This window comes from Carlito syrichta, unplaced genomic scaffold (assembly GCF_000164805.1).
Source record: "Carlito syrichta isolate Samal-C Ts95f unplaced genomic scaffold, Tarsius_syrichta-2.0.1 Scaffold309824, whole genome shotgun sequence".
In the NCBI taxonomy this organism is placed as follows: Eukaryota; Metazoa; Chordata; class Mammalia; order Primates; family Tarsiidae; genus Carlito; species Carlito syrichta.
In genome coordinates, this window is record NW_007253920.1 from 108700 (window position 1) to 131914 (window position 23215).

The 23215-nt window shown below is 46.4% G+C and overlaps 1 protein-coding gene across 3 annotated transcripts in view; it reads right to left on the reverse strand.

The window, feature by feature from the left end:
• INSC (INSC, spindle orientation adaptor protein) overlaps nucleotides 1–23215 on the reverse strand; it is a 137306-nt gene that overhangs the window by 16088 nt on the left and 98003 nt on the right. For all 3 annotated transcript variants that reach the window (XM_008067925.2, XM_008067926.2, XM_008067927.2), the window contains 2 exons: nucleotides 8251–8422; nucleotides 4006–4184 (listed from right to left, as the gene is read on the reverse strand). In XM_008067925.2, the coding sequence (XP_008066116.1) occupies nucleotides 4006–4184; nucleotides 8251–8422 (351 nt within the window). The remainder of the gene's footprint in view (nucleotides 1–4005; nucleotides 4185–8250; nucleotides 8423–23215) is intronic.

The window sequence follows — 23215 nt, forward strand, 5'->3', positions numbered from 1 at the left end:
AAAGTATTTTTTTTTTTTTTTTTGAGTTGGAGTCTCACTCTGTCGCCCAGACTGGAGTGCAGTGGCCGCTCCCGGCCACCGCAGCCTCGACCTGCTGGGCTCCGGTGATCCTTCCGCCTCAGCCTTCCGAGTAGCCGGAATTACAGGCATGCGCTACCACGCCCGGCTGATTTTTTGATTTATTGTAGAGATGAGGTCTCGCTGCCCAGGCGGGTCTCGAACCGCGGACTCATGCAATCCACTCACCTCAGCCTCCCAAAGGCGCGGGATTACAGGCTGAGCCACCGAGCCCGGCTGGTTCTAAGTATTTTATAAGCAGTATCCTATCTAATGTGAGAAGGAAAGAAATGTTAGTATCCCCATTATACAGATGAAGGAATAATCGCTCGGAGAGGTTGAGTGATTTGTCCAAGGTCACATAGATGGGAAATGGCAGATCCAGGATTTGAACTCAGGTCTGTCTGAATGCACAACCTGTACTGTTTCTAATGTGTCATACCTGTATATAATAAAGCTTTATAAACTATAGAGGACTTTTGAGACATGAGTCAAAATCGCAGTCCCTAGTAACTGGCATTTCTGATCAGTGGGCTTCTGATAAATGATAATCACAGTGAAGCCCCAGAAATGCTACAAAATCTGGTCATTCTAAAATGCCAAACAGATGATGGATTTCTATGGAAAATATATACCCGCACCTCTACCTCTATAAACGCAATTAATTTCTGAAGGTCACAAAATATAAGGCTCAGTAAAAGTCTCTGTTGTGGGTTAGATAAGATAACCAGGGCCCTTCCACCCTAGGTTGTCACTGTGTGATGGGCAAGGGAAGTTCGCCAATACTCCTGGAGACAGGGCCTTTCCCACCTCCCCATCAAGTCTGTAGCTGGATTCTCTGGGCAGCATGACCCCTGGAAAATACCTCCTGGGCATGGAAACATAGGTCTCTCCAAATCTCTGTTAGGCAAGGGGTTCTCCTCAATACCTGACCATGTCAGCTGCAGTCCACACCACCTTCCTCTAGAGTAGTTGGAAGGAAATGGAAGCGCCCGGGCCTGAGGCTGCTCTCACCACCCAAGGGTGGGTACGGGGTAGGCATGGCCAGCCAGGCTTTTGTTGGACAAGTAAGTAGACCCAGCTTGCCAGGATGACAGGGGTTCTCACTGAGATGTCCAAACAATAGTGGACACAGGGTAGATCCAAGAGGTTGCGCACAGCACTGGCGTCATTGGCAGATTCATTACCGGAAGCCGCATGGGGCATTTAATCTCCTAAGTATTTCAGGGGGCGGTGAGCACTTCAGAGCCTAATTCATCTTCTTTGTCTTCATTACAGAGAGCCCTCAGATCACCTTAATCCTCCCTCTGCCACAGGAAAGAGCCATTTGTTTCTTTAATGGGTGCGCTCTCACTAGCTAAGTGGTTGCTCTGAGCCAGGGCAGAAGGTGAGGCCATCCTGAGGACAGTGGGACTCGTGCCCAGATCAGACAGTGGGGTCACAGCAAAAGCTCCTGACTCCAACTGCAGAGACAACTATCTTCTACAGCTTGACTACATTCTCTCCCTACCCTGAGCCCCTCTTCCCTAGAAATCAATGACGCTTCAACAGGGAGCCAGTCACTCCTTGTGGTAAGAAAGGGTCACAGGATGTTTGAGATTGAAGAGGCTATACCCATCTTACAGATGAGAGAACTCCTCTCTGGAGGGTCCCATTCAGTGCTGCATGCCACTAATATAACATTGACGGTGGCTTCCGTTGATTCAATATTTTCTTTGTGCCAGGATCTGTACCAAGATTTTATAGTCATTTGTTTATTTAATTTTTATTTCCACTTTGTAAATAGTTTTATTTGCTTTCATTTTACAGATGAAGAAAGTGAGGTTCAGGGTGAACTGCCCAAAATGATAATGAATATTAGCAACTGAAGAGTTTCAAACTCAGGTCATCTGACTCCAAACTCCCTGTTCTTATTGCCTCACTACTGGAACTTGTATGAATGACCAGAGCTAGTCACAGGAGAAGCACTTGGAAATGAAGAGACTTAAGAGATGCCCAACTGCAAGAGTCTAGCTAAAGAAGAAATGAGAGTGAGGAAGGCAGATCCCACAGCATGGGCGCTCTAGCACCCCACCCCCTCATAACCAAGGGCTGTGACCACAACAGACTTTGGACATGCCCCCTTTTGGAGTCAATCAGGTCAATGGCCAGCCCAGTAGACCACCGCTTTTTATGTTTGTACTGTCATACTTTGTCTCTGGGTGGGAGTGGGGTGGGGGTGGGGGCCTGAATAACTCTTAGAAATGAGAACTTATCATCCATGGCTTGGAAGGCCATGTTAAGGATTTTGTATAATTCACTATTCGGGCTCTTCCCTGGAATATGAGGTCTGAAAAATAATAACATTCAACATTTATTAAGAATTTAATAGGGGCCAAGCCTTGCATCAGGTCCTTACCTATATTATCTCACTCACCTTCACAATAATCCTGCAAAGTAGATAGCAATGTCCCTACCTACAGGTTAAAAAATATATATATATCCAAGAGGCTCTGATGGACCCAAAGTCACCCAATTAACAAATGGCCCAGGCATGGCCAACACCCAGTCTCTCTGATCCCACTACACTGCCTCCTCCCTCAATTTTCAAAGATGGCAGCAGGTGAGAGTCAAAGATCAAGGTCTAAGTCAGTATTTAAATTTAATCCTGATTTAAATGCTGGCTAGCTACTTACCAATCACATGATTTGGGGAACATCCACTTGAGCCTCATTGCTCTTGTTTACGAAATGGGGTAAATATCAACAACATCACAGTATTATTAGGAACCCCCATATGTAAATGCTTAGATACTAGAAAGTTTTCTAAATGGGAGTCTATGGTCAGCCACACTAACAATATGAAACAACTGGTGAAGTGTCATCCTGCTTCTTCCCTTTCATACCCCTAACAGGCACTGGGAAACTTTCCCAAGGGTGCCAGCTCTGGGCTAGAGGTCATAAGAAATCCCAGGAAAGTACAGAACAGGGATCATACTCTCAAAGGGAAAATGAAATACATGAATTAATTAGGAGAAATAAATGTCATTCGTTGAGTCAACACTTCATTGTGAGGTATAGACTCTTTAAAAAAAGGCAAAATTCCAGAGAGCTGAAGCAATCAGGGAAGGCTCTTCTGGAGCCGCTGGTGTAGGAGCTAGAACTCAAAGCCATGGCAGCTTCAGCTAAGAAATTGAGCTAGAAGAGACAGATGGGGGGTGGGCCTAAAATGCAAACAGGGATAAGCTGGGTTGCTTGCTAGAGGATCATCTAACTTAGAGCTCAGGTACCAAGTGGGATTTATAGAGACCTAAAGCCCACCTGATCCATCACCCCCACCCTTGGTGGGGAAATGGGAGGCTGAGTATTACCAGAGGTGGGTTTTCATAAAATTCCAGAACATTGAATATCAAAGAGTCTTTTAAAACCCCCTCATTCAGTGTTTCCAAACACTTTTAGCAGTAAGATCTTTTTACACCAAATAAAATCTTCTATAAAGCTCAAGTATTTTTTTAAAATTGTAACTGATACAGAGGCTGAGGCCCAGCATGAAGGTTCTGCTTCAACCCCGTTTTTTATGGAGGCAGATAGGGAAGCAATTTATTACAGGGTTCAATGTCAGGCAGGCACCAGCATGATTGCGACAAGACCTTCAGAAGACGGTCAGAGACTTCCCATGCATCTCTCTGTCTCCCAGGATGGACAGTCTGAATGGAGATAGAAGAAGGCCCTATAGTGGTTGGGATGAGTTTAGAGAAAGGCTTCAAGGTCAACGAGAGATGTAGATAACATATCCCTCTAGCTCCTATGGCTTACAAAGCACATAGCACCAGAAAAAGGGACTAACGGAACCGACCAGATGCTGTCAGGTCATGCTGTTTCCCCCAATCCCGAAAACTAAGCCCTGGCCTGATAACCTCTGTCTCCATAGTTACAGGTTACTGGGCCTGGGGCCTTCCAAGCCTCTCACCTGATCCCGGGTGTATGGCGTGTCCACTCTCTGCTTGTCGCTGCAGGCTTCCAGGAGGACGCGGATGGCATTCAGCTGCAGGAGCATCTCACAGGCCATTGTGTCAAAGAAGGTGATGTTGGCAAGAGCCGCAGAAGCCAGCAGGAAGACTTCTCCAGACGAGGCCTCTTGGCACAGTTCTAAATGACAAAGGAGGAAACATAGCACGGTGATCAAAATAGTTCAGGTCCATTCCTTGTTGAGCTTACACTCAATTAGTGGGCAAGAGAAAATGAACTTTAAAAAAATTATTATAAGTAATTGCAAGTTTTGATAAATATAAGGGATAAAATAAAAAGTGCTAGGACACAGAATAACTAAGGGCCCACTGAAGTGCATAAGGAAGGTTTCCCTGAGAATTTGACTTTACAGCTGATATCTTAAGAGAATAAAGAAGTCCATGGTGAAAAGGGGAGGAGGACCATCTAGACCAAAGGAACAGCAAACACAAAGGCCATGAGACAGGAGAGAGCTCCTTTTGCATTTGTGTCTCCAGTTACAATTGCTAGCCTGCTGCTAAATTGGCCTTAAGAAAGAGTCTGGTGGTAAAACAGAGACCCTATCCATCCAGCTGCCATCTGTAGAGGCTCAGCACTTCCTTTTGGTCCCGGGAGAAGAGTCAACAGGCTGCAGGGAAGTCCTATACCAAGCCCCTGCATGTCAGCATCTTCCTCTCTGATTCTAGTGGTCAGATCCCAGCCCTCACCAAATTCTTCCACTTACTATTTGTAATTGTACCAAGGGCCTTTCAGAAGGAGAGTGGTCCCATCACTTCATCACCTTACACATCCTCCCCATCCCATGTGGGCTCCAGAGGACCTGGAATGGACACCCATCTCAGGAGGAGGCATAACAGGGCGCTGTCCATGGTTCTTCCCTCATCCCAGTGGACCAAACTTCTCACCCTCAGCTCTAACTTTTCTGCAGGCCAAGGTGCTTCCCTTGTCCAGATCTCTCCTACTGATAATATCTCTATAAACACAAAAGGAGAAGCCACACTTCAGGAAAACAGGCCCAGGAGAGAAAGAAGGTTCAGGCGACAGAGTTGAACTGTGTTCTATCCTGGTGCCTGGTTCTTGTCTCCGAAGAGTCTGTACTTTCAGCTTCTGATATTGCAACTGACACCTTCAGTGCATGCAACCATGTGTCCCTACAGAAGAAGGGACACACAATAACATTAGTTGAGCACCTGAAGTGGGGCTTGCACTGTGCCGTTAAACTCTGAGCACCCTCAAAGTAGAAAATGTTTGTCTCCATTTACAAATAGCTGAGTCTCAGAGAAACTAGAAGCAGCAGCTGTTGCTGCCATTTATGGAGCGTTTACTCTGTGCCAGGCTCGACTGTACATTTTTTTTTACCGAATTAAGTCATTTAATTCTCACAACAATCTAATGTTTACCACTTTGTAAATGAAGGAATTGAAGATTCAAGTGTTAAGTGATTTGCCTGTGGTCTTATGGCCAGTAAATAATTGCTGGAGGCTGGACTCAAATCCAGATCTGCCTGACTCCAAAGACCCCAGTCTTCCTACACTCCAGGTTGCTTCTACTTTCTCAGCCTATTTGACTCATTCCCAGTGATATCCCCAAGTTCCAGTCCTATTGGGAGGGTAATGCCAGTCCGTGAGCAGCTGTGCTCCCCATAGCCCGGGTGTGACCACTGAACAACTCAGTCTTAATCTAACTACACAAGGCTAGAACAACAGATTAGCCAAGGAGTTAAGAACTCTGTGATTCCCATTATCCAATGATTGCCTCAATCTCTGATTTTGGGAGATTCACTGGGGTCATCCCAACCCTTCCAGGCCACCTCCCTATATCCAGGGTTTGGGGTGAAACCACAGAGCTCAGTGGCCCACTCTGCTGTAAGATTTCTTCTAAGTCCAAACAGTCCCTCTCATTCTCATGCAGTTACTGTTACTGCCGACACAGCAATTATTAACACAACCATCTAAGTGCCTTTTAATTTTGCTGCACATTTATTTGAACTACAGTCTGAGTCACCTGGGATGTCTTAGGAATATTAAATTGAGGATTCCAGTGACTCATTTATAAGTGTTTCCAGGGAATGGCAAGAAATTGGAGGGCTATTTCCCACCAAAGAAGGGAGCTCTGGCCTCCCGCCCAGAAGATATCTGCTGAATCTCAGAGTGGACTCCATAATGCATCTTCATCAGGGTGAAATAAACAGGAAGACGTCCCATCTCCAGGGAGAAATCCAGCTTGAACAAAGAAGCAACAGGCTAGGTTTACGACAATAGTGAAAGGTCATTTGGATCATATATGTTTGGGTTTGTTTGTTTATTATTTGATTCCATTTATAAATTGAGAGATTTTCCATAAAATTTACAATTTATGTCTTATCTTTAAAAATCTTGGCCTTTCCAGACCAGGATCAGTGGCTCAGTCTGTAACCCCAGCACTTTGGGAGGCCAAGGTGAGTGGATTGCCTGAGCCCACGGGTTCAAGACCAACCCAGGCAACTTGGTGAGACCTATTCTCTATAACAAATCAAAAATTAGCTGGGTGTGGTAGCGCACGTCTATAGTTCCAGCAACTTGTAAGGCTGAGGTGGAAGACTCGCCGGAGCCCAGCAGGCCAATGCTGGGGTGGTCGTGAGCTGTGCCACTGCACTCCAGCCTGGGTGACAGAGTGTGACTCCAACTCAAAACAAATAAATAAATCTTGGCCTTTCCTACATGGCAACAATCAACTGGAGCTCACCAGTGACTGCCCCCTTTTCAATTTGATACAGAACTCAAAGCTCCTTATTTCCTCCTTCCATCTGACTCTCTTCAACTGATTTATGTTTCTTGCTGGTCTCTGGTGGATGTCTGAGTATGAAACCCCTAGAATACGTGAATCCCAGTGCTGTTGTGTGGGCTTGAGAAAGTTCCTTGACCTCCCCAGGCCTAATTTTCTTCTCCTGGAGAGGGGGCATGAGACTTTACTGTCTCTTGAGCTCCCTCCAGCCAAGATTTTCAACAGTTGGCTTCCATGTTTTCTTAGGTTTGAATGAATGTGAATGCTGGCAAATTGATTTATCCCAGGCTGGCCTATGGCTGCCACTGCCCCATGACTAGAATCAGCCATCAAGTCAACTTAACTGATGTCTCCTATGTGCAAAGTACTTGCAGATCTTAAAACTGCAAAGCCAGAAGGACCCTTGAGAGAAATGAGTTGCAACTGCTTGCTTTACACATTGGAAAAACTGCAGAGTGAGCTGTAAAATGTGACATGGTAAGTGAGTGGCAGGAGCTCACACAGTATCTTCCCAGGGCTGCTGCTCAACAGGTCTTGTTGAATGGAGGAGTGAAAAGCCAGAGCCCAAACCCAGGGTTCTGACTCCTAGCCCAAGGTGCTATGCTGCCCCTAAATTTGATATTCTTAGCCCTGGTTTCGTGACTCCAAGAGCTAACCCCAACTTTTATCTTTTTTTTCCTTTCCTTACATAGTCTTCTTATGTCTCTAAGGGCCAGCCCTATTCTTATTCTACAATAAACATCAGAGATAGAAGTAAAAATACAGATCACCATCAGCACTTTTAAAAGAAAGAAGTGATTTGCAAAACAAGTTCCCTGAGGGTTGTTATCCAGATGAGTCCCAGTTGCTGTAATTCAGTAAAGGAAAATGAGGAAAAGAGCATATTCTAGACAGGAGGCTATGATTCTCCTGCCAAGAATACATACGTCTAACCAAGGGAACCTAGAAGAATTAATGCTTTCAAGGCTCCATGACGTGAGATCAGTGGTGGAATTTCAGGCAGCAAGTTGTGGTGAGCTCGTGCTCTGTGAAAAGCCATCTGCCCCCATGTGTTGCTGCCACAGTCATTGGGTACACAAATGACTGGGAAATTTAGGAACAGAGCCCATCAGAGTCTCTCTGGCCAAAGATCTGAACCTCAAAATTTGAGACCTCACTCCTCCCTGGAGCTTGTCCTGGACTCCCTTATAAAAGACCAATTGCTCCCAGACTAATCAAACTTCAGGTTGCTTCTTGGAGAGCTACCTGCATCTTAATAGGAAATTCTGGACAATAGAGCGCTCTTTAGGGCCTGACTCTGACCCATTAATAGTGGAATTTCAGCAAGTGAAGGAGATATTTGGGGTGTACTGAGGAGAGGACAGGAAGACCTTACTGGCTCTGGAGAGGACAGTTGTACCAAGGCCCTCTCACCCAGTGGTCCCGCACACCCAGGGTGACTCACTGAGAAGGGCTGTCACAATCTCCTCCATGCTCTCTAGGAAGCTGCTGAGATGCTGTGTGAAGGGAAGGTGTGGGGAGGTGACCTGGGCCACCACGGCCGCAGCCTCAGCCCGTGTGGCTTCTGAGTGACTGTCATCAGTCAGGATGTCGGCCAAGCACAGAACACCATCCACCTGCAGTTGGAGAGAGGGAGTTTACTGTTGCATTCTGGGAGGGCACCAATGCTTATGACAGAAATGAGACTGACTCAAGTCCCTATGAGGCCAGCCCTGGCTTCCCAGAACAGCCCAGCACCCAGTGTGGAGCCAGGGACAACGTGGTGACAAGGACCTCAGGATGACCCAAACCCTGACACCTGGAAGCCTCTCCTTTGAATCCAGCAGAGACCAGTAAGCTCCCATGGACTTTCTAGAAGGCAGACATCAACCCAAGTGTTCAGAAGCTGGACCCTGGTCATCCACCACAGCAAAACAGAGTAGCAAGAACAGTCACTTAGAAATGTCAAACATCCCCGAACTCCAATAATGACTCCCCTCTCCCTTGCTCTTATGAACTTGGTATTAGTCACTTAGCCTCCCTGAGGTTCTGTTTCTTCACCCATCAACAGGGTGTCGGGGGATTAGAGATAAAGCAGGCAATGCCTGATCTAGAAAGATGCCCTGGAAATTTTGGTTCCCTCCTCCCTTCCTTGGATTTAGAAACAGGGTGAGTTCCGTCTTTCCATCCCCATTTTGTCCTCCACCATCCTCCCCTATAGAAAGGAGGCTGCTTTGCTTCCCTGAAGGCCTTGCTATCTATGCCCAATCACAGAGGAGCAAACCTGGGCCTGACAGCACATGAGTGTCAGATAAGGACGTCATTTTCCTAGCTCTGTCCCAGTCAGACCTGCTCTTTGTATGAGAATAGCTTTTGCGTATCAAGTGCTTATAGTGTGCCAGGCGCCACTCTAAGTAGACTACATATGTGATTATAATATACATTCCTTACAATAAGCCTCTAAGGTCAGTATTATTATCCCCATTTTATAGATGAGGAAATTGAGACACAGAAAGGTTCACTGACTTTCCCAAGATCACCAACTTTAAAAGTAGTTCATTTGGGATTTGAACACAAATGGTCTTGTTTCCAAGCCCAGGTTTTGAACAGAACATTCTGCTGCCTCCTGAGAAGACACACCTGAACTCAGACCAAAGTCTCCATCAAGGGTCAAAACTTGAAACTTGGAGGCAAGGGGGGTAGTCACTTGTCAAGATTAGCTCAGCAATGCTGCTGCAGCCCCCAGATTCCCCCAGACACCAGCTTGCCTGAGGAACTGCTATCAAGCGCCCAGGAGCCCTTACCAAGTTAGGAGGGGAGGTAGGGATTGGGGTGAGGGAAGAACCGGGAGAGGAGAGGTGAGGAGAAGCTTGTGGTGATGCTCCCTACACCTGTCCTGGGCCTGAGGTTCTGTCCCTACATCTCCTGCCACTCAGCTCCAGTGGGTCTCCAGAGGTCTGCCTTTCCTTTAACTAATTACCACCACTGTTCAGTGCCTCCCTTAAATGGCTCTTGGGAGCTGTAAGGTCCATTAGCTGTGAAAGCCTTTGGCAATCTCAGACTCAAAGGAGACAAATGTGGAAACAGGAGCCCAGGGAACTGTCCGCAATAAAACTCACCTGGATGTGCTTAATAAAAGGGAAAAACAGCGGCCAGGCAGCCCTGGCAGGACTGGATTCTTGCCAGGTGTTTGACTAATAGGCCCTTGGAGAGGATCCTCATTTGGGCCTCGGGAAGGGAAAGGGGGCTGCTCTATGCTGAGAAAAAGGAAGCAGCCCTAGTGCCAACAGAAGAAACCTCTTGGCTTGCCTGGCCTTCATCCTTTTTCTCCTCCTTCCAGCACTGATCAGCCCATTGCTAAGAAGCTACAGGGTCTCTAATGGGGAAATGTCTCAATCAATCCAGTCTCTTTAATCTCATCTTAGTTGTAGATGCTACCCTGGTTGGTTCCCAACCCAGGTGAGAATACCACTCAGACCCAAACCAGTATCTGCCCTTATCCCCAACACGTGTGTGGAGATAGGCCGATATGACCACACCAGAGAGGCCAAGGAGTTGATGATAGTCCCAGGGCCTGGTGTCACCCAAGGCCTGAATGCCAGGCCTGCCTGCTCTCCAGGCCATGATGCTGCTCTGCACATCTGCTGAGTAAAATTCCCCTGACACATACTGCATGCCAGGCATTGTGCTGGAACAAAGGCAAACCAGGGAAGAGTGTCCCTGCAGTGGGGAGATGACTCACATTCACAAATAACCATCATACTGTGTGACTTCCAATGAGGATGCTTTACAGGGAGGCCTCCTGGAAGCTGGCCCTGACTTAATGTCCACACCCCAGTGGGGGAGGTGGCCCTCTTCGGGTCTCACGCATCCAATGCTTCTGCTATCGTCCGTTTATCACACTAACGAACCCCGTTTCTCCAGGTGAGATCTGTGGCCCTGCTGCAACAAATTCAGTGAGGGTTTCCTAAGAGCAGTTTGCCGTGCCCCACCCAGAACTATTCTACCAGAATCTTGGGGGGCATGGGGCTGGGAATTCACTTTTTAATAGGTGCACAGCTGGCTTTTATGAACCAGCAATTCGGAGAAGCACTACAGTGATGTGACCCTCTAATCCTTCATCTATCTGGCTCCCCTGTGGAAGGTTGCAGACCACAGTATGGTTCCTCTTGGCTGCTCCAGGCCTGGCTTTTCAGTAAATGGGAAATAAATGCAAGAAAGTAAAATATGATCAAAGCCTTGAGGACATACTTTAGACAAGAGAAGGCAGAGAAGGTATTGAAGATGGAGGGGATTATTGTGAACCAAGTCCTTTATAGGAAAAGACAGTGTTGGCGAAATTGCCGACATGAGGTCATAAAGTCCACAGATTCTTGACCCCAAGAAAGTCCCCCCAGCCGGATGTGGACTCTGATTTTTGTTGCTGCCCTATGGTTTCACAGAGAATCTGTGGAGTCTTTTCTATACAATTACCATCTTCCCATTGTCTTGCATTTGTTTTAATTTGTTTTATATGTATCAGCTCTTTTGCTAATTCATTAATTATGAAATATATAATCCCTTCAAAAGAGAATATTCATGTCAAATTTATATGGTATGATGAATAATAAAATGAACACCTGTATGTATATGTGTATATGACTAATGTCCAGAAATTCTAGTTTATTTATATTTATTTAGAAATAAAACCAAGAAAAACCTTTGTACACCTTGATCTCATAGCTCTGCTTTCCTCTGCTAGATGGGCCATTACTCTGACTTTTATGCTTATCATTCCCTTGTTTTCTTTAGACATTTATTGCATGTGTATATTGTTTGGGTTTTTTAACATATTTTTTATTATAAAATTGTGGGGTACAGTTAAGGATTAGGTATACAAATGTGCATTGTTCAGGCACCCTTGTTAATAAGGGGTGTCTCCCCACCCCCAGACAGATATTTTCTACCATTAGTCCCAACCCCTTCCCCTCCCTACCCTCCCCCCATAGTTCCCCACCACTGTCAGTCCTTTTCTTATAATATTATGATAGTTGTTCAAGGTCTACTTATGAGTGAGAACATGTGATACTCAGATCTTTGTTTCTGTGAGAGATCACTCGGTATTATAGACTCTAGTTCCATCCAGGTTGCTGCGAAATTCATGATTTTGTCTTTTTTATGACTGCATAGTATTCCATCATATATACATACCACATTTTTTTAATCCAGTCCTCTTTTGATGGACAGCATGGTTGGTTCCAGGTTCTTGCTATTGTGAACAATGCTATGATAAACATTTGTATGCAGGTATATTGTTTGGTTTTATAAGGTTTTGTACTTGGCATAAGTGGTATCAGCTTGTATATAGAATTTGCTTTTCTCCCCAGTCAGCATTATGTTTATAAAACTCCTTCCTGTTGCTGCATGTGGCTACAGTCCATTTATTTTCACTGCTGTAAGGTATTTCATTGTATAAATTAATTACTACTTATTTATGCATTCTCCTAGCAATGGGTGTTTGAGTGGTTTCCCAGTTTTTGCTATAATGGACAGTGCCACTATAAATATTCTTCTAAATGTCTTCTGGGGACCATGTGCCAGTTTCTCTAGAGTCCTCAGTCTAGGAGTGAAATTTCTAAGGCATAGCATTTTCACTTCTTTAACTTTACTGGTATTGACAGATTGTTTTCCAGCATGGTTGTAACAATTTATACTCCCACCAGCAATATGTAAGCACACAACTCCATATCCTTGTCAGTACTTAATATTCTCAGACTTTTAAATGTTTGCCCATTTTTTGGGTATAAAGACTCTATTTTAACCTGCATGTCTCTACTTACTAATGAGGTTGAAAGTCTTTTCATACTATTTTGTTTTGCTTTGGCTTAGTTTATTTGGGCTTTTGTGTCATGCAAGTTGAATTTCCTCTTCTATGAACTGCCTGTTCATATGTTTTGCTCATTTTATATTTGATGGTTTTACCTGGCCTTTGATTCTGATTCTGCTAAGCTGCTACTTAGCCTGCTGCCAACAGGCTGCCCCCAGCCCAAGCTGATCTCCATATCCATTACCATCTCAGCAGCTGCAACCCAGCCAGCTTACTACCACAATGGGAGGCCACTGAAGGAGCCATTGGGCTTCCTAACATCTGAGTCGATTCCTACAGTATCAGAACATGCCCAGGCTTCGGAGTGAGGACCACCTGGATCTGAATCCTGCCTCTGCCCCTTCTAGCTAAACAATCTTTCAGTCTTTATTTATAAAATGGCGATAATAATACCAATCTCATAGTGTTTTATCTCCCTTATACACTGGAGATAAAAATATCAACCTAAGAGGATTATTGAAACATTTCATGAGAGATTGCATGCATAGGGCATGCTACATGGCGGCACCATTATTCCCTACCATCCCTCCCTGGTGGCTTGCAATCACTGCTCCTAGACTTGAGGCCCTGAGTTCTAGCTCACTCCACCTTCCTGTCCCAGCCTCCTGACTGACCTGCTCACCAGGACTTATTCCTGCACACTCTTCTAGGACTGAAACCCCACTGAGAGCTCTTTGTGTTGGTCCCCACAAGTTTACCCACTTGTTTGGATATCCTCCAGTCATGCAGCCCAGAACTAGTTCCTATTCTAATTCCTGACCAGGAACAATAAGATGAACCATTACAATCCCTCAGAAGGAAATAAAGAGAAAATGAGTATTATCCCTGCATTTACATGGTTCCACAAACTTTTACTAAGCACTAACATGGGGAAAGGTTCTGACCTGGGCACCAACACAGAGATGAAGCAGGAATAAAGAAGACAGAGGTGGAGAAACAAAGATACAGAAACAAAAAATTGAGGAAGCGAGACAGGGAGTGAGGTAGAAAGCAGAAATGGACAGAAAGCATTCATTTACAAAGGATTTGGGAAATTGTCTGATGCAAACCCCAGTCTCCTAGTCCCTCTTACTTGGCCTCTCTGTAACCCCTACCCCTGCTGAGAATTCTCTCCATCTTGCTCCGCCCTCCTCCCTGGACTTCAGGATACCACACTCTGGGGGCTCATCTCCTCCCTAGCTGGTCACCTCCTGCCATTTGCTCACTCGGGCCTCTCCCCCTTTGCATACGCCAGGTGTTTCCCACTCGGTACCCTATCTGACAAAGGCACCCAAACCCAGCTGGCCTCAGTGACTCACTGTGATGACCCCCAACCCCAGGCCTCCAGCCCTGATCTTCTGTCCTGAGATTCACATCTACATTTCCAAACTGCTATTGGTTCATTTTATGTTTAATTCCCAAAACAATTTGCCTGGATATTCCACAGGCACTGGAAACACAATTTACTTCGTGGAAGTGGTCATCTTCCTGTTTTCTTCCTCACTCCTCTCTGTCAGAAGTCACTTCCTCTGTGAACTCCCACTCACCACCCCCAGACAGAGGCGGTCTCTGTCCTCCCAGCCACCACCCCATTCTGCCCTGACCTCAGCTAGAGCACAAATTGCATTGAATGATCTCATCGGATGACAGGCACATCCCCCAGCTAGGTTTGGTCCACTAAGGGCAGCCCCTACTCCGAATTCTCTAGATCCTCAGTTCCCAGTCTGACACACAGCAGTTAACTTCTGAAGTGTGAGCTAAGAGAGGAGGAGACCCAGGGAGAAGAAGAGTTGCCTAGGCCACACGGCAAATTAATGCCAGGGTTGAGACTCCAATCCTGGACTCTCCACTCCTTGTCCTGTGTCTCCCTCCATGGGGCTTCTGGGAAGGGCAAAAGGGAGAAGCTGGTGAAAGGGCCAGGTCAGCAAGGGATGCTCAGCTCAGCTCCTATGGTGGGTCCAGGAGTAGCCCAGCCTGAGGCCAGCTGCCTCAAACACTGGTCTTGTTTTAGGAAAGTCCGCATCCCCACAACACCCACTTCCATCCCCAGTCATAAACTTAATGACGCCAAGCAAACAATCTAATCAAGATACTTTCACATTGCTAAAGAAATTGCTGCTGGAAGCACTTATCGATAATTAGCTTTTACATAGAATGGGATGGGTCTGGGCTTGAGGCCAGATTTTCCTCAGTGGTGATGAGGATGGTCTGGCCTGGTCATCACCTAGGCAGCAGGGCCAATGCACCAGAGGGAGCAGGTGAATGCTGAGATTCCCCCTGGGGAGTGGGAGAAGGAGCATGGAAGTTGTCTTCGTCTGTTTTGTGCTGCTGTTAAAATACCTGAGACTGGATAATTTATAAAGAACAGATTTATTTCTTACAGTTATGGAGACCAAGGGGCCCACATCGGGCAAGGACCTTCTTGCTATTTCATCCGGTAGCAGAAGGTAAAAGGGCAGGCAAGCAGGCACGAAATAGGAAGGAGACCAAACTCATCCTTTCCTAAGGAGCCCACTCCTGAGATAACTAACTCGCTCCCACAATAACGGCATTAATCCATTTACAAGGATACAGCCATCATGACCTAATCGTCTCTTAAAAGTTTCACCTCTCAGCCGGGCTCGGTGGCTCAGCCTGTAATCCCGCGCCTTTGGGAGGCTGAGGTGAGTGGATTGCCTGAGCCCGCGGGTTCGAGACCCGCCTGGGCAGCGAGACCTCATCTCTTGATCAAAAAATCAGCCGGGTGTGGTAGCGCGTGCCTGTAATTCCAGCTACTCAGAAGGTTGAGGCGGAAGGATAGCCGGAGCCCAGCAGGTCCCGGCCACTGCACTCCAGTCTGGGTGACAGAGTGAGACTCCAACTCAAAAAAAAAAAAAAAGTTTCACCTCTCAACACTGCTGCATTGAGGATTAGGTTTCCAGCCCATGAACTTTAGGGTACACAATCAAACCACAGAAGAACCCATATAGTTGAGGAATCCAAAGTATATAGTAAACATATCAGATTTATGAGCAACGTTATCCTACTGACTATTGGAAAAGCATCGGTGATAGCTTTTATGCAGACATCTAAGAAGCACAGGCTAGTATACAAAGGTCCATCATATATCACTGGTACTAGTCTGCTACTTCTGAATTTTGTTTTCTTGGGAAAATGGCTTGTTCTATGTGTTCAGTTTTTGGAGAGAGGCAGAGGAGTTGGTTGCTGGGTTGTAACAATTACACAGAACCATGTAAATGCAGTGAAAACTCAGCCATAGGAGATGGAGAATGACCTAAAGACCATACATTTTCTCCACCTAAAGGTTACAGAAGGCACAAGAAAAATGAGAATCACAAAGTGACTGCATTCCTGCTCATGGGTCCAGGCAGGATGGGTCTGTTTGTTTAGGGTAGAGTCAGAAGGAAAATCCCGGTATGATCATAGAGAGGAGCAAAGGTCATGCCCAAAGAAGCAAAGACAGATAAGGGACCAAGGGACAAGGCAAAGCACTGATGGAATAAATGAACCCACGGATTAGAAGCAGAGTCTACTGTGGAGTGTAAGCCAGATAGGGACAGGGTTCAGGATGAATTCTGTGAACAATCCGAGAGGTTAAAGGCTCCACTTATATAATAAGGCATTTGTTTTATGAAGTGGTGGCAGAGCAGACATCTCAGTTGAAAGCTACAGAAATTAAACAGTCCTTCAGGAAATATTATCATGCTCCCCCAAAGTAACATAGCCCAGATCCACTCAACCTCTTTGGTTGTTTCAAACAAGAATCTTTGGTGAAAAGCTAAGTGCCGAAGTGGATAAATACAGATATTAATGTGTAATAGGGAATGAAACAGTGGATTAAAGGGATTATACAGGCTCGGTGGCTCAGCCTGTAATCCCAGCACTTTGGGAGGCCGGAGTGAGTGGATTGCCTGAGCACGCGGGTTCAAGACCAGCCCGAGCAACTTGGCGAGACCTTAATAAATCTCTAAGTCTTAATAAGTCTCTACAATAAATCAAAAATTAGCCGGACATGGTAGCTCACGTCTGTAGTTTCAACTACTTGGAAGGCTGAGGCAGAAGGATTGCCAGAGCCCAGCAGGTCAACACTGGGGTGTGCTACTGCACTCCAGTCTGGGTGATGGAGACAGACTCCAACTCTCAAAAAAAGTGGGGGGTAGGAGGGAATTATACAACCTGTTTGGTAAGCAAGCCAGTGAGAAACAGAGAGAGAGAGAGAGAGAGAGAGAGAGAGAGAGAGAGAGGTATAGATAGATAAATGGATCGAATCACTCAAGAGTATGTATTATGTATATCTGTTAAGCAGGTAATTTTCCTTATAGAAGATTTTAAATGGATTTCCTGAAGGCATTTGGGGGTTGGTTTTCCTTTGGGTTGGGATTCCTAGGCATGTGCTGATACGAAAATATCGAGTTTTTAGCAAAGCACTACCGGCACAGCTGGGATCTGACTTGTACCAAAAGTTCTTCTACTTTAGCAGTTCTCAGAATGGTCCTTAGATTATTAAAATCATCTGGGAAAGTTCTAAAGACACTGATTTCCAGGCTTCACTACCAGAAATTTGAATTTAATTTCATTGCATTTAAGTCTGTGGTGGAGGCTTGGCACAATTATTTTTTTAAACGTCTCAAGTAAGGTTAGTGGATATCCTGAGTTAAGCAGCACTGTTCTTGATGTTGCATGACCTTCAGCATGAAAAAAGCCAAAGTTACTAGCTTGACTCCTCTCCTCTGAGCCTTGATTTTCTAATCCTTAAAATGATAGTGGTATCATACTTAACAATGAAACAGTGAATTAAACATTGACAGCATTCCTCCTGAAATCAGTAGCAAGATAGAGGTATCCATTGTAACCACTCCTATTTAACAATGTATTGGCCAATGCAATCAGACAGGAAAAAGAAATAAAAAGGTAGAATGATTTGGGGGGAGAAAAAGAAACAAAACGGTCATTACTTTACAGATGACATGATTATATACTAGAAAACCCCAAAGACTCTACAACTTATTAAAATCAATTAGTAAATTTAGCAAGGTCATTATACAATCTATGTATTAACAACAACAGTTAGAAAATTTTTTTAAATGCCACTTATATTAGCATAAAAACATAGCTAGAAATAAATCTAAAAATATAGGCAAGTTATCAACACTGAAAATTTGAAACATCGTTGAGAGAAATTAAAGAGAGCCTGTATTAAATACAAAGATGTACTATGTTCATTGACTGAAACACCCTATATTGTTTATTGTTTATGATGCTAATTATCCAAAAAATTACCTTTAAATTTTAAAAATTCCCAATCAAAATCCCAGCAAGTATATTTATGGATATTGACAAGCTGATTCTAAAATGTACATAAAATGAAAAGAAATTAAGAATTACCAAAATTATCTTGAAGAACAAAGCTGAAGAATTTATTCAATCAAACATCAAAATTGACTAGGCTTCAAGGACTCGGTGCCATACTGCCACAAGGATGGGAAAAGACCAATGGAACAGAACAACAACAAAAGTCCAGAAACAGACTCATACATATATCATCACTTTACTTACATAAAAGTTATCACTTCAATTCAGTGCTGAAGGCATGGTCTTGTCAATAAATGGTTCTGGCTCAACTGGGTATCCATATGGGGAAAAAATGAACCTTGAACACCATTTTAAAAATTAATTTGAAATAAGTCATAAACCAAAATGCAAAAGGTAAAGCAATAAAGTTCCTAGAATAAAATGTAGGAGAATATCTTTATGATTTTGGAGAAAACAATGATTTCTTAAATGGACTAACTATAAAAGAAAAGACCAATAAATTGAACTTTAGCAAAATAAATAAGTTCTATTTATCAAAAGACACCATTAAGAGAATTAAAAAGCAAACCACAGGCTGACTATATATATTTTTAAAGGATTTGCTATAGAATATACTTTTTTAAATGTATAAATCAATAAGAAAAAACAAACAACTCAATGTTTTTAAATGGGCAAAAAACTCAGACCTACAATTCACAAAAGATGATAATCAAACAGCCAAAGAGGATACAGAAACAGTGTTCACAATCCTTACTCATTGGGAAAATAAAAATTAAAACATAATAAGAGAGCATTATATACCGAAGTAGGTCGCAAGCAGGGGACCGCATGTTCAGTTATCACAAATCTACCAATAACTTGATGGGCATTTTTGAAGCCACCCAAAGGAGAACGAAACCCGCCTTTGGAAACTGTAAGTGTTCATTAACAGGGTGTATGTCTTTCCATCTTCCCTCCCTCTCTCGCCCTTCTGAAAATCTTTCCTCTTTCTCATCACCCTTCTCTCTCCCTGTCTGTCTCTGTAGGCAACCAGAGGACCTAGCACTTGCCATCAGGGAGAAGTGGACGCTCGGTCTGGCTTTGAGGGTGGCTTGCTGTAAATGCTGTGCTGTCAGTGCCAGGCTGCTCCAGGAAGTGGATCCTCCCTCGTCAAATTCTGCTCCCGAACCATGCTGTACCTTCTATCGTCCTCTCAGTTCCCACCCTGCCCCAGCAACTTCCTTTCTCCTCTCGCCCTCCACAATCCAGAAGCCAAAGAAAAGCCAGTGCTGGTGGCTGAGACTGCCACCTCTGCACCTTGTCTTGGGTCCTGGGTCACGTTCACTTCCCTGCAGGCATAGCTTCCCTTCTCCCCAGCACCGGTATCCTGTTTTCATCTGAATTTTTATTTATATTCTGCTCTCTGACACTGGATTCTTTGGAGCCAGCCAGGAAATGCACATTGACCAGCATTACACTCTGCAGAGCGCACTACTTCTCACCCCATCACACACACACACACACACACACATACGCACACACACACGCACACACAATGGCTCCATCTATGAATTCACAGGGATAGAGAGATCCCCAGCTCTCTTCTAACAGCTCCTGGAGGAGCACTACCCCTCAACACACTCCAATCCCAGAGAACAGGCACCAGAATCCCCAGCCCAACCAGCTCAATGCCTTCTAACTTCTGTTCATTCCATTACATCTCAAGAAACGGCCTCCTGTGCCACATGATATGAGCAGAACAGGGACTTCCAGCAAATGAGAACTTAAGGCTCATAGGGCTTAGGAAACTTCCTAGTGGTCACTTAGCAAGCCAGTGGCAAAGGAAGGCCTAACCCCAGGATCCCTCCACTAGCCCAGCCTGGCAGACTCTACCCAGGAGACATGGCCGGTGTCAGGTGCCTTCCACTCATCTCGCTTATCTCAGGCTGACTCACGGAGTTCATCTTGGCCCATCAGCCTCCCTAAGTCTCCCTGACCTAAGAACTTGGGCTCTGGGCCACAGGACTTAGAGGGAGGGAGAGAGAAGAAGCTGTGCAAATGATCAGCGCTATGTGGTGCAAAAGGGAACTCAGGGCAAATCCCATACAACAATTTGTAGGTATTTTGCCCTTGCTAAGGGACCTTACAATGCTTGCATTTCCACACTCCCGCCCCAGCCCAGGGTCTGAAACTGCTCACAGCTGCCTGTCAGGCTGTTTTGAGTGAAGTCAGACATTGCGCATTTTGGTCTCAGCCTTGCAGCTGATCGTGGGAATGTGGGTGCACACATCACTTCACCACGCTGGGTTTCTATCCTCTCATCTGCAATGAGGAAGAATGCACCAGAACTCTCCAAACAGTATTTATTCAGTCCTACACCAAACACTGTTCACATGTGTGTGCAAGTTAATTCCCCGCTGGGCAAAAGGGGTGGACAAGAGAGTGTCTCCTGGTGGGGAAACCCAGACCGAGCTCGGAGGGCAGGCAGTGTAGGACATGCTCCAGAATCGGCATTGTGTGAGCATCAAGAAGAGAGGAGAATGGGCCAGAAGGAGGTCTGGGAGCTAGATGTCAATCAACAGTGGAGGTGAAGCCCTCTGGCCGGAGCACCCCAGCACAAGCAGAGGTTCCTAGGCAAGGAAGCCCCAAGGACCTGAATGGAGGAGCTTGGTGGGAAGGGGAAAATAACCCATAGATGGAGCATCGACTCATGCTATCATCACAGCCTGCAAGGCAGGGATTATCACTCCACTTTTACCTACAATGAAACTGGGCTCAGAGAGGTGCAAGGTCACACACATGGAGAGTACGTGGCGGAGCTGGGCCTTGAACCCAGGCTTGTTTACAAAGGGGGCAATGTGCTGGAGGCAGCTTGCTCAAAGGGCATCTCCAGTGCCAGGCTGAGGGGGCACAGGGATCTTTATGCTCTAGGAGGGCACATGACAGACTCTCGGGGAAGGTCCGGGAGTTGGAGGCATTCGATTGCAAGATCTGTCTACATCATCATCCTTCTGGAGGAGGCTGATTCAGTAGGAAGGAGCCCTCATTGCCCTGAATTTGTAAATCCTTTCCCCCTCACTTCCATGAGAGCACACACACACACACACACACACACACTAGCCCTGACGGCTGGTCCTGAGGTCCGGACACACACACACACACACACACACACACACACACCGGAACACACACACACACACACACACACCCCTAACCCTGACTTCTGGGCCCCAGGATGAGCAACCTCCACGGCTTCAATAGAAGGCAGCCCCAGGAGGCTGACGGAGCTGCCACTGATGCTCTTGTCCACCAGGGGTCGCTATTGCACAGCACATGGGGTCCAGCCGAGTCCCTGAGGAAGAATGCTGCTCCGGCAAACCAGCTGCTGCGCTTCAGGCCCCCGGATTGCCTGGCAAGCCCATCCCTGCCCCACATTCAGGCTGGACCTGGCAGTTAGGGAGCAGACCCTGAGCCAGCAAGGCCTTCCTTCAGTCTGGACAGAACTGGTCCATAACCTCAGCCCAGATTCTTGTGAAGAGGAGAGAGAGCAGCAGGGCAGAGCGGCCGGTTTTGTTCCTGCCGCTTGGCATTCTGGCCCCCTAAGCGCCCCCACTCCTACCCTTAAGGCTGACAGACAGGAGCCTTGTCCTGTGGGGAAGTGAACAGGCCACAGTCCCCGGGGCAGGCTCCGCCGTGGGCCCTGCCTCCTTGCAAGGCTGGGCAGAATGGCAGTGCCCGTCCCCACTCCTAGTCTAGCCTGCCAGCCAGTCATAGCACAGGCGGCTGGCCTGAAATCCTGGGCTCTCTGCACAGCCTTAGCCCATTCCCAGGGGAGTTGGAGGCCAGCGCCTGGGGGTGTGATAAGTCCAGGTGGGTTGAGCCCCAACGAGGGATGAGAGACATCTGAGACCACCATTCGGAGCATTCTCTTCCTCTTCCCAGAAGCTACTCCCAGGTAGAGAATTAAGCAGAGATGTGTTGCCTGTCCTTCACAGCCCCTCTCTCCCTACGCAGCCGTACTTATATATTAGAATGGACTCCAGCAAGATGAAGTAGCTGCCTTGCCCTGGGGTCTGCACACTACACCTTTCAACTAATGGGGGTGGGTGGAGACACCTATGACTGGGAACAAAAAAGCAGGGTTCTCAGCCCAAGCTCTGTCCCTCCCAGTGTCTCTATTCTTTCCAACCTCAAAGTGCTCTTCTGTTAAATGGGAGGGGGTGACCCTCTCTCCCTGCCTCCCTTACAAAATGACAGTGAGAAGGAGATGGGCAAAAGAGTGAGACAAACTGGTGAAAGATCTCATTTTGTTTTGTTTCAGACATGACCTATTTCTGACCATCCTCAGTCGCACAGGAAGCAGGCAGTGGAGACAGAGTCCTGTACATGGCAGCTGGAGCGCAGAGCCTCCCCTCGGCCCCTCCTGGCAGTCCACTTCCTCCTGCTTGGGGTCTCTAGGATCTCAAGAGCTGAGTCCAAGCCTCCCTGTCTCCTTCTTTCATCCGGCTCAGGCCTTCAGACATCAGGGCACATCAGCGCCAAGAAGCAGCCCCAGGAAACCGGAGGGTGGGGGTGAGGGAGCGGCCTGGAGACGGGCAGCAATTCCCCATCCCTTGCCCTCGGTGATTTTCTTCTTGGACTTGAAATTAAGCCCTCCTCCCCTCTCCAGGCTCATCTTTAATTTCTCTATTGATTTTCATTAAACTCTCCCTTTGGCTCCAGCACAGGGTGAACTAACTCCTTATTTGAAAAAATAAACAAAAGGGAGGGGGAGGCAATAAAGGGATGCTCTTTTGAAAGCAAGATGGTCTCTGGTGGTAAGGCTGGAGGAGGCAATTGTGAAAACTGTCCCGGCGGTGGTCCGAGGCATCTGAGCCTGAGCCTTGAGTGCTCCCGACCCCTCATGGACGCAGACCTGTAGGTCCCTGCCCCCACCTGGACCACAATCCCCATTCCAGCGCGAGTCCCCAGACCCCCTCCAAGCCCACTCTGGCCTGGCTTCTCCAACCCCAGCTCCTGACCCTCCCTTTAGCCACGCAGCACACCCGGAACTCTGCCAGGGTCAAGGTCTCAAAGCGGGCAATGCAGGGTTTTCTCCGGGCCAGGCTGAAAAGGTGGAGACACCGACAGGCTGGGAAAGAGGAAAGAGACGGGCGGAGTGCTCCCTCCATGCAGGTACCGGGCTTCAGACCCCATCCATACTGTTCATTTCATCACTGCAGCTTTCCCCCAGAGGAGGTGTGAGCCCATTTTACAGAAGAGGAAGCTGGGGTTCAGAGAGAGGTGACTTGCT